At 32.5% G+C, this 15,020-nt stretch overlaps 1 protein-coding gene across 1 annotated transcript in view; it reads left to right on the top strand.

Annotated features, from left to right (window-relative positions):
- LOC126735845 (E3 ubiquitin-protein ligase UBR4) overlaps positions 1–15,020 on the top strand; it is an 86,898-nt gene that overhangs the window by 57,979 nt on the left and 13,899 nt on the right. The window contains 13 exon segments of the mRNA XM_050439928.1: positions 1,767–1,930; positions 1,983–2,292; positions 2,457–2,665; positions 2,728–2,900; positions 2,956–3,121; positions 5,118–5,342; positions 5,427–5,762; positions 7,632–7,724; positions 7,782–8,091; positions 9,175–9,510; positions 11,752–12,143; positions 12,202–12,382; positions 12,443–12,745. Coding sequence (XP_050295885.1) covers positions 1,767–1,930; positions 1,983–2,292; positions 2,457–2,665; positions 2,728–2,900; positions 2,956–3,121; positions 5,118–5,342; positions 5,427–5,762; positions 7,632–7,724; positions 7,782–8,091; positions 9,175–9,510; positions 11,752–12,143; positions 12,202–12,382; positions 12,443–12,745 — 3,198 coding nt within the window.

Genomic DNA, 15,020 nt, shown 5'->3' with positions numbered 1-15,020 from the left:
TTTTCTGGTGTAATGGATATTAAGAGTGGTAATTCAAAAAAACTATTTGGTTTTTCGTATAAATCTGTAGTTATTTTATTTCTCGTTCTCATCACCAATAATTTAGAAATGGCAGCCTGTTATCTATTTCTTGATCAATAGTAAATTGAATATTAAGGTTAATGCCAATATGACAATAGTTCTTTGGACCTCATCGCGCTAGGTACAGACTAAAGGGCGTCGTCATGGGTATGCATACCCATAATTCGAAGGATTCAATTCTTTTTTGATCTCTTTTCTTTAGTGTCCATGTTTTAGTCTAGTAATCAGCAATTGGACTGCATTCTTTTTACTATTTTTGTAATGGGTTCATCTCTCCACACTTTTGTGAGTCTAGTTGTTGCTGATCTGACAATTGCCAATCTTATCTTTATTTCCTCTGAACAGCCTCCATCTTTGATTATCAACGATCCCAGGTATACAATCTTGTTTTTGTTATGGGATTATTTACCGATTGATGATCATTATTTAGCGTTTGTTTTGTAGATTTAAGTTGTGCTCCATCGTTTTTTCAGTGATCTGTCGGGCATCGAGTAGCTGCTTCCGTGTACTTGGTATGAACCCTTTCTGTTCGTCCTGTATTTTACATACTTTCAAAACAAAAGTCTTAGACTTATTTTATTTTTTATTTTAACTTTTATAATCTTTTATTAATTTTATCTTTTATTTTAACTATAATGATGTTTAGTAGTTTTACCGATCTGATGATGACTTGGGCCGAAATATGTATCATAGTTTTTTTAAAATAAACGTATCTGAGACCGTTGACTTTGTGTCCCTTTAAGCTTTGAGTATTTATTAGAAATCATAGCAACACTACTCATATATTATTGAAAGCAAGTCGATTATTATGTTATAAAAATATTTTATCATCATGGTATGCATAATACATTGGAAATTTTAAAAACAAATAGCTCTAAAACTATTAACTTTAGACAGCTCTAATAAGTGGACCTTCTTTGTTACGAAAATAGAAAAAAATAAGATTGTTCGGTCAGTTGTTGTATACAGAGTAACACAAAAAAGTTATGATGAGTTATCTATCAAAATGGTGCTGTAAGTGGCGCCTTCTAGAAGTTTGGCCATAAAAAATAACGGAGTCTTATTTTTTACGTTAGAAAATTTTTCTATGCCGAGTTTTATAGCAAAATCTGAAACGCTTCTCAAGCAATAAGGAAAAATAGAAAATTAAATTGTAACACCGTGAAGGTAAGAGCAATAATTATGGAGAATTAATAAATATATGTGAGGTGTAAAATGAGGGAAAAATGAATGTACCATAGGTTGCTGATTCCTTTCTCCCAAATACACCTGTGCTGCCCTTCGCTCCCGTTACCGACCGGTATTCTCGCGATGCTTTTGGTAAATTTACGTGATTGATTACTGATATTAAGTATTCGTAAATTATACACGAAAATACGAGAACGCACACGTCATACACGAAGTCGTTCCTTCTTATAATCTTGTCACACTCCCACTTCTTGTTCCTCGTTTATTTTAGAAGAAGAATGACGAATTTTGGTGTTCAGTGAGCAGACATACTTAAATATAGGGGCTTTCAAAATTTACTTGGAGAATTAAGACCAACATAAACATTCAAGCAATTAATTCAAATAATGCTAATCAAGTTTTGAACTAAGGACTAACTCTAGTTTCAAGATTTCCCGACCTTCAACATTAAATATATAATTTCAGAATGATAAATTAAAAACATTTTTTTTTCATAGGAAATTGGCAGAGATTTTGCTTACACACCGAAGAAATCTTACCGTATTTGCTTAGGGTGAGCTTCTTATTAGACGACGGAGTGGCCCCAACAATTCTCCACCTCTTAACTAGCGCCCTAGTATATAATTCCAACCAACAGAATAAAAAATCAGACGGGTCCAAGGTAATAATAATTTGTAAACCCAATATAGACATAAATTGAACCGTAAATTCAGTCCAGCAGAAAAGAGCGTGAAAAATCGGACGATTCGGCCGTGGAAGCCCTCTTTGAAGAGTCAAACTCTGTTGCTCTGGTAGACCAAATCAATAAGCAGGTGTCCAGGGAGACTCTGGCGCGGTTTTTAAAAGCGTTTTTGTTGGAAAATAATACAACGACCGTGAGATGGCAGACGCACGCGTTCGTTCTCGCTCTGTACCAAAATTCCAAACCGAAGGAGCAGGAGAGCTTATTGGAGCTGCTGTGGCGACTCTGGCCTTTGTTACCTGCTTATGGTAAAAAAGCCGCCCAGTTTGTCGATTTGTTGGGTAAGTAGGAGCATTTTTAGGAAATTCCCGTTAAATTAAACACAAATATCGTTGATCCAGCGCACAATTGTGTGAAATTTGATGGATACAAATTTACAGTCCCAAAATCGCAAAATGTTTGAAGCTCTCAAATTTTAATTTGGTCCTTACTAATACATCTTTAGGTTACTTCTCCCTTAAATACACTGAAAAACCTGAAGGACAAGGCAAAATCGACGATTACGTTCAAAAAGCGGTATCGGTGCTCAGAACTCAAAACGAACTGCTGGCCCACCATCCGAACGCCAATCTGTACGCCCACATGTCTCAATTCGTCGAATTAGACGGTTATTATCTTGAATCTGAGCCTTGTTTGGTATGTAATAACCCTGAGGTAAGAACTGATGCGTTTGAACTTAAAAAAATGGCCATCTTATGCCAACTTTGAACATTTAGGTACCATTCAGTACGATAAAACTCTCATCCATCAAAGTGGACTCGAAGTTCACTACAACCACTCAAATAGTAAAACTATTAAGCAGCCACATTATCAGCAAAATCACCGTACGGATCGGGGATTTAAAGAAAACAAAAATGGTGCGCACCATTAATATTTATTATAATAACAGGTGAGTGGGTTATGGTAACGCTTGCTTGGTGGAGATAAAATATTTCTTATTTTAGGAGCGTTCAAGCGGTAGTGGAACTGAAAAACAAGCCGGCCCTATGGCATAAAGCGAAAAAAGTGACTTTACAGTCCGGACAAACTGAGGTGAAAATCGAGTTTCCTTTACCGATTGTCGCTTGCAATATTATGGTGGAATATGGAGACTTTTATGAGAATATTCAGGTGGGTACTTAGTTAGGTTTTTATTGAATTGACGAGCTATTAGTTATGACATTATATTGATAGTATTAAATAGATTAAGAAGGAAAAATTGACTTTTTGACGAAATTACCTTTGTAATATCAGGTATGAAGTAAAACTAGTTATTATTTTTATTCAAAATTATATGTTACGTAAAAAGAGATACGTTATCACATTACACAAATAATAGTTGTGTAGCTAGATAAACATCTGTGTGTTAACATTTTACAGCAATCGCATATCCATCACTTATAATATTAATTTCCTAATTCTATTTTAACAATAATGCAAAACTTATCTATTAAAAATCTGACTTACACATCTAGTTTATTCAGCCTTATAATAATGTATGTGGGTTGAGAATAATTTTTTCTGAAATGCCGTAATAAATCACTTAGGGACGATTTATATTTTTGATAATTATCGTTTTACACTAACGCTACTTATAGCAATATGATGATAAAATTTTGTGAATATCGACACGTTCTGTCTATCTATCGACTTTATTAAAAAAATGAAGACATTAGCAATAAATATAGTGATGTATTTTTTGTTTAATTTGGAAAATTACGTTATATCCTCATCTCTGTCTGAGATATAGAAGAGTATAGTAATAAAGTGATATTTTTCTTGTATAATTCGGCAAACTATGCCAGAAAAACAACATTTCCAGATGATCCAAACACTATTAAGGAAATAAAATGGTGATATATAAACTAGGTGGAAAAGTTGATTCCTGTTTTTGATATAGTCATCTCAGTCTCTGAAAGAGAAAAGTATAGTAATAAAATAATTTTTTTCTTGTATAATTTGATAAAGTACACCAGAAAAACGCTATTTCCAGATGATTCAAACACTATAAAAGAAATGAAACGGAGATTTATAAAATAGGTAAAAAAGTTGAATTTCTCAATTTTATATTCTGATCTCAATCTAAGAAATAGAAAAGTATGGTTAAATTATGTTTTTTTTTTGGAAAGTTCGCTATATATAATAATAAAAAATGTTATTAATTCCAAGATTTGACTCGAATAGTTTAGCTATTTAAAAGGAGAAAATTCCATGAATTGGCTTCATTACATGAAATAACTCTAATTTTTTGCACATCTGTTAGATAAGATTAACTTTGTAGTAACTCTATAAAAATATTGAATAATAATGAATAAAATTAAATTTCTAATAATATCCTAATCATTTTCTAGAATTTTTAAAAGAAACAATCTCGGGGCTTTTTTGGTTTAAGTGACTGAAAGAGAATTTAATAATTTTTACTTAACCGCTGATAGTCAGTGTTCTATTTGTTACCGAGATTCCCAATCCAGAACAAGTCTTTCTAGACTTAGTTCTTTTTCTCTATCAATTGCCAGGAACAGGTAGAACTATTTTAATAAATTTTTTGCTTCTATATATTAAATTAATTATTTAATAATACAATAAATAAAAAAAACTAATACAATAATACAATTAATTTAGTGATACAATGGTACAATAACTAAAATATCATATTTCATAATGTCCAAATTCTAACCCCACTTAAAGCCAAACAAATATTAAAAAGTGGATAAATAACTAAACAACTACAACTATTAACTAAACAACTACAACTAGAATATGTACACAAACTTGGTACTGAATACTAGAATCGCACCTAACAGAGATCTAAATTTATCGAAATTGTTGAAAGTATAGTTTTGGACCTTTCCATTAAAAATTGTATTATTCTTTGTTTTCAATTTCAAAAGAAATTAAGTTATAAAGTTTTGGCCCTAAGTAATCTATAAATTGAGGGTTCACATCATTATACTATTATTTTTTTTTTAATTCCTGAATGTAATTCCTCTCTAAACTGTCTCAAAGACATGTAATCTCATATACTTCCAGAAATTCCTTATAGAATTTAACGTAATGTTATTATGCCTGGAATGCTGTATGACTTTTATCATAATAATAGTTGACACTAATTGACTTCTAATTTCAGGCAAGTAGCGAGACTTTACAATGCCCCCGATGTTCCGCTTCAGTACCGGCCAATCCGGGAGTCTGTGCCAATTGTGGCGAAAACGTGTTCCAATGTCACAAATGCCGCGCCATCAATTACGACGAGCGCGATCCCTTCTTATGTCACGCCTGCGGATTTTGTAAATACGCCAAGTTCGATTTCACTCTGCAAGCAAAACCGTGTTGTGCCGTAGAACCTATCGAGGTAAGAGTCATTTGACAATATAAAAATAATAATTACAAGAGTATCTAAGTATAATGATTATAATAATAAAACTTTTACTTGTAGAATGACGAGGATCGTAAGAAAACCGTCTCTAGCATCAATTCTTTACTGGAAAAAGCGGATCGGATTTATAAACAGCTGATTTCGAACAAACCAACTCTGGAATCGCTCGTGTTAAAAATCACGGAGCATAGGAGCGACCGGAAAGACGAAACTGGATCGAGTAACGTGGCCAATGGTACCGGTAATAATAATAATAACTCGGTGGCCCCGACGGCGCAAAACCCGGTGGCCCAAATGGCGCAAGTAAAAGTGAATAGAACCATACAGATGCTGGCGCAACAGTATTGCAACGAGTGCAAGACGAGCTTCGAGGAGTTGAGCAAAATTATTCAAAAGGTATGGTATTAAAGTTTCTTTCAAGTTTTTATGCAGTTTTTTCAAATAAATAGCGCCTATACTTAATTAAGATATAAAAAAAAGTTACTAATAGCGATATTCTCATCAAAAGAAAAACCGAAAGATATTAAGTATCTAGAATAATTTTTTTTATAATAAGAGAAGCAAAACCCTTTAGTCAGGCGAAGTATACCTGAAAAGGCTTTTTTCTCTATCTATATGCAAGAATAGCGCCCAAACTATACGACGTAGGATTGTAGATGGGTTAAAAAATAGATGGTAAAAAGTTCATAATTGAAAAGTTTGTCGTATAGAATTTATAGCTTAAAATAGTGGGAAATTATTAAACCAATTGACACTTAACAAAATTAAACATGTTCACTATTGTATTCTTCCACAGCAAATTTTTTGTTACTTTGTTACTTTTAAATTTTGCCACGTTTTCTTAAAATCCTCATGTACTGATACCTATTACCTATAAAATCCAAGGCCTCGTTTTTTTTTTCAAAAATAGGGTATATGATGTATTTCAACATGCACCTTTGGATTAACACTAATTTCTAGACCTAACCGAACTTAGTGAACTTTAGAACTAACTACCGAATTTAGTGTCAAGTTCAAGTCAACAACAAGAATTGACGACATCCGAAAACCTTGGAAACATTGCACATATTTTAAGCAGCATATTTGTTGGTTTATGGTAAAAGATCAACTTTATCTAAAAGAGTTTTACAAGGATTTCCTGCAAAAGATGATTACCTAAAAAAGATTACCTTTAAAATAAATGTTTTACTATGCCTGTCATTAAGCGTAATTCAGGAGGAGGAATGATTTCTATATATAATTCTAGTATTATATATAGAATATATATAATAACTTATTGTTAATATTTTAGAAATACGAAAGTTTATTTGCTAAGATACTATTAATGTATGTGTTACTTTATTTAAAGTAGTACTTTTAGAGAATGAAATCTAATTTCATGACTCATCACATAGGCAAGAAGTAACTGATAAATTGCATTGCCATAAAAATAATTGGTTTATTTATAAATTATTATACATGATACATCTACCAATTTACTGATTATCTGCCGCATAAGAATAACTATATGATATAAACTCCTGGACAAAATTGTCGCACCACATGATTTTTAGATATTTTTTTTTAATAAAGATAAAAAAATAAGCAAACTTATAAGTATTGTTAACTATACATTATTAATTAACTAAATTCAATACAAGGAAAAGCATCGATTTTCACTAACTTCAATTTTGATACAAAAATAAAACAATAGCTGAAGTACCGCTTGAAGTCTTCGCAGCATTCCTCGTATCAAATTATGAAAACTTTCCTGCGGATGTATTCTCACTCCTCACGAGCAGCATGTTCCATGATGAAGCATAAACATAGTTTTTGTCCAGTTCTGCTTTTTATACGAGAAAAGATATTATAACTGTTTTAACTGATATTTATTTTTATTTAAATTTTCTTGACAAAATAATTAGTGGTGCGATAATTTTGTCCAGGAGTTAAGTTAGTGTGATACTAGTTTTTGCACTAACATAAAATTATTGCAAAATTTAAATGAGCATAATGTTGATCACCAGTCAAAAGAGAAATTGGTGTTCGGATAAAAACACTTATTATAGATGTATCAATCAAAATCCACATTTATTTCTAAAAAACTCATCTACACTAAACTTCTTGGACAAAATTGTGGATCTGATCCTGCTTCGCAAAAGTTACAATTTTCTTGTAAACTTAATGCAGTCCTTATTTAGCTAAGTATACAGTTACTCACACGAACAGGCCACGTGGTTTAAGTCTATATGTACTGTAATGATGCCAATTTGTTTACATTTTTAGGTATTGGCATCCAGAAAAGAGTTGGTCACTTACGAAAGGAAACACCATGACATGGATTTACCTCAAAGCACATCGGTTTTCCATGATTTGCCCGTAAGCACACTGAAATATTTTTTTTTCAATTTATCATCACAGTAACTAATTTTTTAGAAATCTTCTGAGCCTTTTGTGGTGAACAAATGTTACGGGTGTGCTACGGCATCCACCGAGCACTGTCTCACCTTACTGAGAGCATTGGCCTTAAATAGAACCACAAGACAAACGTTGTGCTCTTACGGTTTAGTCCAAGAATTAGTGTGGAATAATTTAAGAAAAGGAAATATTAGTAATCAAGAGGACGTCCGATTGCTCTTGTGCACTTTAACCAGGGATAACCCGGAAGCTACCGAGCATTTATGCAACATTTTAATGACCAGGATCAGTAACTGTTTGAGCGGGAATCTAAACAGTACCGATTTAGGTATGAAACCATTTTTTACCACTAATATTTTTTTAAATACCCAAGCGCTATATTCGATCAAAGTCGATGACCTATACAACCCAACCCAGTACGTAGGATAAGGGTTAAAGGAGTTTTAAAGGATTACTATTACTTGCTAATTCTTTAGGCAAGACCTGGAAAATGTGGTTCCCTGGAGGTTTAAAATGCTACTTTAATTGTTTTGTTGGTTGATTTTTCCACCTTTTTTTATATCATCGTTTCAGTTTCTAAATAATATTTGGATCGACTATAAATAGTGTTTTTCTGTCGTAATGTTTCTAATTATACCCGAAAAACATTGTTTGTTCCCATCCTCTTCTAATTTTCAGATTGAGATAGGAATATATAAATGAGAATTCGATTATTCTACATTTTCTAAATAGTATTTAGATCGCCCGGAAAAAGTTTTTTTTTCCGTAATGTCAATTGTCTTTCTTCAGGTTATTTACTTAAAAATCTGAAAAATTGTTTGTCAAATTGTCGTGTTTATCTGAAAAGATATCCTACATTATTAAATTTTCCTGATAAATCAATAACTTTTAGGCTCTCCACACCCAATAATGAGGAATCAACTGCCAAAATTATATCTGATGAAAACAAGGTTCAAATCTTTTCTAGTAGGATACTGTAATTTGACTATACATTCAAAGTACATTACGTAAACATTGAAAAGCTAATAATCCAAAGACTTAATTTAACTGAGACGTAATAAATACTGTTTAACCGACTTCAAATATTGTTTTAAGTGATAAAAACGGAATACAAGGTACTTAGTTTTGGATATTATATATTCTACATTTTTATCCCACTGGAAATGTTAGTCCTTAAGGATAGTCCTAATGGATGAATTTTTCGACTTAAGGTGAGTTTGTTTTGCTCAAACCACTAAAATACTCCCCTTAGATCTGATTCTGATTAATTTTTGACCTGATGCCATATATTCGCTGAATTAAAAAATGGCTATACCATCAGCAAAACTCGTAATAATGCCTCTCCAGTCTAATACCAATAAATTATTATAAATATAAAACGTATGCATCATTTTTTTTCTCTGATTTTTAGGTGCAAGTATCCGTCACGAAATGGCCCTTTTAGCCGCAATGGTTCAAAAAGAAGACGACTGTTGGGAACTGAAACTCGGCTGCCTGATGTCGCTCTTCGTCAAAGCCTGCGAGGACTCGAAGAGTCCCACGGTGATGGAGAGCGTGATATTGCCCTGTCTGAAGATTTTACAGAGTCTTATCAGGATCCCGGAACCTCCAGCGCCTCCCGCTACCAAAAAAACTAAAGAAAAAACGAACCAAAATAAAAGCGGCGGTGCGCCAAAAGTGGTGCCGCTGCAAGCACCCGTTGAAGTTAAGAAGTTTTTGAAAAAAGTGCCGGACCATAGTTTTAGTGGTAAGTACTAAATAATGTTTTGAGCAGGTTTACTTTTACGAGGACTTCAAATTGCAGCTCATCATTGACTTATTCTGAAGTGATTGACCTTATATACAAGATGTAAACATCTTAGATTTTTTTTTAATTTATGCAATTTTTAATTTTAAACAAAATATAACAAAGTACACTGACTAAGGACACTTAATTCCACTGAATTCCTTGAATGTATAAACTGGGTTTTATTTTATCTAACAGAACATATAGATGAAAAAGTAAACGTCCTTACCAGTTCTATTCTGAATATTTTTGATATACATACACCAATTAAAGAAAAGGAAGATAACAAATGAAAAATATTGTTCTTGGTTAGCTGACGATGTCAGGCTGTTAATATGGTTAAGAAATCAGGCACTAAGTCGTTGCAGATGTACTAAACAAGCTGACCAACGGAATTATTATAAGCAACTGAGAACTAGCGATATTAGATTGCAAAAAGGGTATATTTAAATAAAAAAAAATCGAAAATAGTGACGTTAAGGAAGTCGTATAAGTGGAGAGAATTAAAGAAATTAAATATGGTAAATAATAAAAATAATTATTAAAAAAAATCAATAATAAATCTAATAATATACCTGCTAATTTAGCCTACATATACCTGCTTTTCAATATAGCAGGTTTCCAATATTATTCTTAAAATCTAACGCTTATGAAATTGGTATTCCTCTATTTTCCCTTAATTCCTGATTTAATTAATATCGCGAATTTCTGTATAATTAAATTTTGGTTTTTTAATGTATAATTATGTATAATTAAATCTTGCCTTTGCTCAAAATAAATAATCCCACCGATTATAGTCACTTGCGCTCAATATTTATTTTGCCTATTCTTTTGAAAGTATCAGAAAAAATTATAGAATATCAGGTCAATTTATTCTTGGGGGGAAATGATATTCTTCCAAGCAAACATGGGATATACAAACGTGGATGATACCATTAATTTATACTCATTTTATTAGATTACACTAAAGCAATTGATTTGTCCAATCATCACTTATTGCTTGCAATTTTACGCTATTTTTGAACTTATTTCATCATTTTTTAATAACAGGGCACAGAGGGCAATGATAGATGACAAATTTTCAGACTTACAAAGAGTGACTGTTGTAGTTCATCAGGGCTAAATGTTAGGTCTCTTACTCTATAGCATATTTAGCTTCAGAATTATTAATTATATATTATTATTTGTACGGTTGTACGATCCTGTCTATATCATATTTACGCCCATGATTTACAGATATTTAAAGTTTTTTCCATAAATAAGGTTCAGATGATCTTAGTAACTTACCCACTGCATCATCTGCCTAAATTGAATTCCACTAAAAGCGTTTTTATATTATTCTGCCCTAAACAACTATAATTTTGTATAACCTCAAACAACTGACACTGAAATTTTAAAAATTATGTTGGGGAATAGAAATACTACTTTTAAATATGGCAGAAACTTGGGACTTGTTTTAGATTATAAATTTAAATTTAAAGAACATGTAAATCTTTGTTTTAAGAAAAGCATTTTCTTGACTTAAATTATACGCACAGCAAAATTCACTTACTTCAAAAACAAAAGCTCTTTTATGCGAATCTCTGTATATATAATAAAAATTTTTATTTTGCGGATGTCGTTTATGGTTCCTTCCTAAACCCTGTGGATGTAGAAGGAATTCAAATCATGCAAAAAACCTGTTTACTCATTATATCATAATCTCTTCTTAAAACAGTGTCTTTGTCCTTGTTAATTTTTTGTTTTTAGTAATTTGTGCTTCTTAATTGTATCCAAAACAGTTTGTCAAGGGATTCTATTAAAGGATCACGGCTATTGGGTTCGACCAATGAAGGTTTTGAATGCTGAAATCAATGTATTAACTTCCAGTAATGAAATCACAAAACGTAATAAAATAAATCAAATTCTACGCCTAGATGCGCGGGGTCTGACGTCGATGGCATGTTCAGAAACCTTTATGTGAATAAAGTTAATATATTACTAAAAATTTATGTGAATAAGTTATCGCGCACGACCAAAAAAAAATTTTTTTTTAAACTTTAATTAACTCAACTTTAAAAATCTGACTCTTAATAATGTAGTTAAGATATCCTTAAATAAAGGCTTAATTCAAAATGCGTGTCTTAAGGGAAAAAACCAACATCTCTCAAACGTTACTCTTTACTAAACTTAATAAGTAAAACATAATTTCTAATATTCCAGGATGGAAAACTCGCTTAACAAAACGCTCCGAAGCCAAACTGAACGTTCTCTCAAGCAAAGAGGAAGTGCGTCAACTGTACCTAACCGAAAAATATGCGCGCAAATGGCGTAGACGCGTGAAAAAACTGCACGAGACTCGACATCCGGTCCTGAGCGCCACCTCGTGGCTGGAAACCGTTTTATTTAATCCTAGTTCGCGGCAAGCCCGTACCGTCGCTTGTAGCATTGTGCAAACAATGTCGAACACTTACGAGAGGAAAAAAGAAATAATCACTTTACTCACGTGCTTTTTAACCAACTTAAATGAGGCAGGGGAGGCGGCCGCCGAATTTTTACAATTGTACCAGAGCATGGTGCAAAACACTCCTTGGAAACAGTTTTTGACCATCAAGGTGAATATAATCCGTTGAATAAACGTAAAGTTTAGATCGCTATATGTTTCTTTTACAGGGTCTTCCATTAGTTTTGGCCAATCTAATGACGCAGGAGATCAAACAAATTCACCGACTAGAGACGACCACCCTGACCTCGGATCTGGCTCAGGGTTACGCCCTGAATCAACTTACAGAACTTTTGGCTGAGTTTTTGGAGGATAACGCCATCAGAAGGCAGTACAAGTCCAGATTAGTTGGTTGGTTATTCAAATAATTAATTTTAGCTACTGACTTTATAAAAAAAACAAACAATTTAGGTGCGGTTTTGAACGGGTATTTGTCGCTAAGACGGCTGGTCGTTCAACGAACCCGTCTGATCGACGACACTCAAGATAAATTGCTGGAATTGTTGGAGGACATGACGACCGGTACTGAGGAAGAAACTAAATCTTTTATGTCAGTTTGTATACGAACCGTCGAGGATTATAGTTTGCAAGACATTCTGACGCCCGTTTTTATTTTTGAGCGGTTGTGCTCCATCATTTATCCAGAGGAGAACGATATAGGCGAATTCTTTTTGACTTTGGAGAAGGATCCGCAGCAAGAGGACTTTTTACAAGGTATATTTTTTTATACAAGGTAAATATTTACTTAACCTCAAAAAATTACACCATTGGTGCATAACCTCTTACATTATACTTGCCTGCCCAACGGAAGCCTTGGATCCGAAGTCAATGTTTTAACTTACAATAACGAGTCTAAGGCATAAGTTAAAAAGAGAACGGATACGTTTCTGCTATTTTCCCCCTTACCAACTAGAGTTTGGCCCAGCATAAACGTATAGAAAGAGAGAAACTCCAAATCCTAAATAGCGGTTATTGTCGTTATCTTAACCCTCTCGCTTCCAAGAAATAAATTTGCCGAGGTTTTATCAGTGGTGGTTCGTGTCCTATGATAAAGGGGGTTTACAAGTAGTGTAAAACAAAATATATTTATAATTTTTTTGCAACTACCAAAAATCTGTTTAGGCATTCTAAACGTAGAAGAAAAAGGAAATACTAATAAGAAAAAGCTTGAAGTAAACATGTTCTTAAATTTACACAAGAAAATAAATATTAAAAAAAATTCTTATTAGCACATGCTTAATGGCAAAGCCCATTTTTCTATTTTTATTCACCGAAAATTTCTCAATAGCAGCCTCATTAAAGTCTGGAATATTCTCTATAAGGTGTTTTTCGATAGATTGCCTAGTATTGCTTGGATTGATCGTCTTTTTTCATTCATAGAGCTTCGCAAAAAACTCTTTATTCTCTTCAATGTTGAAAAGCATCGCTCACCTTCGGTTGTTCTCATTGTTATGGTAACAATTATTTGTAAAAGTGCAAAAGTGACAGAAAATCTGCTCTGAAAATTATTTTCTATAAAAAACTGCAATAAACTAATACCACCACTTATATTTCCGAATTCAGGTCTTTGGTAAATTAATTCTAATTCAGTCTGAAGGCGAACTTTATATATATGGCGAATATGCTTCTACTACATTTTCCAAATATTGCAATGGAAAATGCTTTTCAAAATGTGGAAATTTGTCACAGGAAAAAGAATAGCTGCATTTTTAATGATTTGTAAAGGAAAATCATTAAAATGTTTGTAACTATGTTTTACGTGTGTAATTATATTACCACAAACTTCCTTGGCTTCTATGCGGGTCTTGCTTTGTACGGCTCTTTTTAGTTTGAGTCGTAGAAGTAGTTGTATCTTCAGAAATTTCATTTTTAATTGTTTTTAAACCGTCTCTCTCGCTTTTTGCTTGCAGTTTTCCAAACAGTTGGTTGTATGTGTATTTGCATTAAGTCAGTCAAGCATTCTATTAACAATTTGCAATATTCGTATACTATATTTATCCCTCTACTTTTAAAATGCCATCTTGTAGCAGACTATCTTGCACCAACAATTTTATCCAAAATTGCAACTCGTCGTTGATTTTGGCTAGTAGCTTGAGATAAAATTAAATTTAGCTGTTGGGAATTACAGTCATTTAAAAAAGCATAAGTATAATCAATCACGTTGAATCAAGATTTGAACATCTCCAAGCTGTCCGCTCATTACAATGTCAATTTATTTTCACTGCAGTTTGGTTACAATTTAAAAAAAATAAATACAGAAGTCTATATAAGTTGTATGGAATTTTCTCAGAAAAGAACATTCCTATAGAAACCTAAAACTCAAAGAACAAAAAAAAAGAAAGATAAAATATCATGTACCTATACTTATACTATACATAAAATTAAAAACGAAGACTGTCAAAATAATATGACTGCAGTAATTATGTTACAAAAATTTAGAAACTGTAAAGACAGTTAAAATTGCCATGTATCGTACACGAATTCTTGTATATAGAGAATATGCCTTTCTATCAACAGGGCCTCCATTATATTTTTGAATTTTCTGATGCTTAAATTTTTATAGCTGTTTAATAAACTATTAAACAGTTTTGCTAAAATATATTTAAGGCTTTTTTGAAAGAAGGTGAATTGATGCCTAGGATGTAAAATCAATTCGTCTTTGCTTGTTGGAGGAGTTTGCAAATGTAAACTGGTCTCTGTTTTTATATACGAACATAAGACATTCCAGTATATATAAAGAAGGTACAGTTAAGAATTTGAACTGCTTAAAAAGAAACCTTGCATCTTTGTCCTTCTGTTAAGAGTCGAATAGCATATTTTTGGGTTTTGAATGCTGCCAATCAGTTGAGACACCCCAAAACACAATGCTATATTTAAGGCGAGCTTCAAAACATGGATAGTACACAGTTTTAAATATAGCAGTTTGTATTTGTCTCATTCAAATAATTCTTCTAATTTTTTTATTAAGATCTGCAATGTAATTTTTCCA

The sequence above is a fragment of the Anthonomus grandis genome, chromosome 5 (genome assembly GCF_022605725.1).
Source record: "Anthonomus grandis grandis chromosome 5, icAntGran1.3, whole genome shotgun sequence".
In the NCBI taxonomy this organism is placed as follows: domain Eukaryota; kingdom Metazoa; phylum Arthropoda; class Insecta; order Coleoptera; family Curculionidae; genus Anthonomus; species Anthonomus grandis.
Note: the sequence above shows the minus strand (reverse complement) of the source record. Positions and strands in the feature narration are given on the sequence as shown.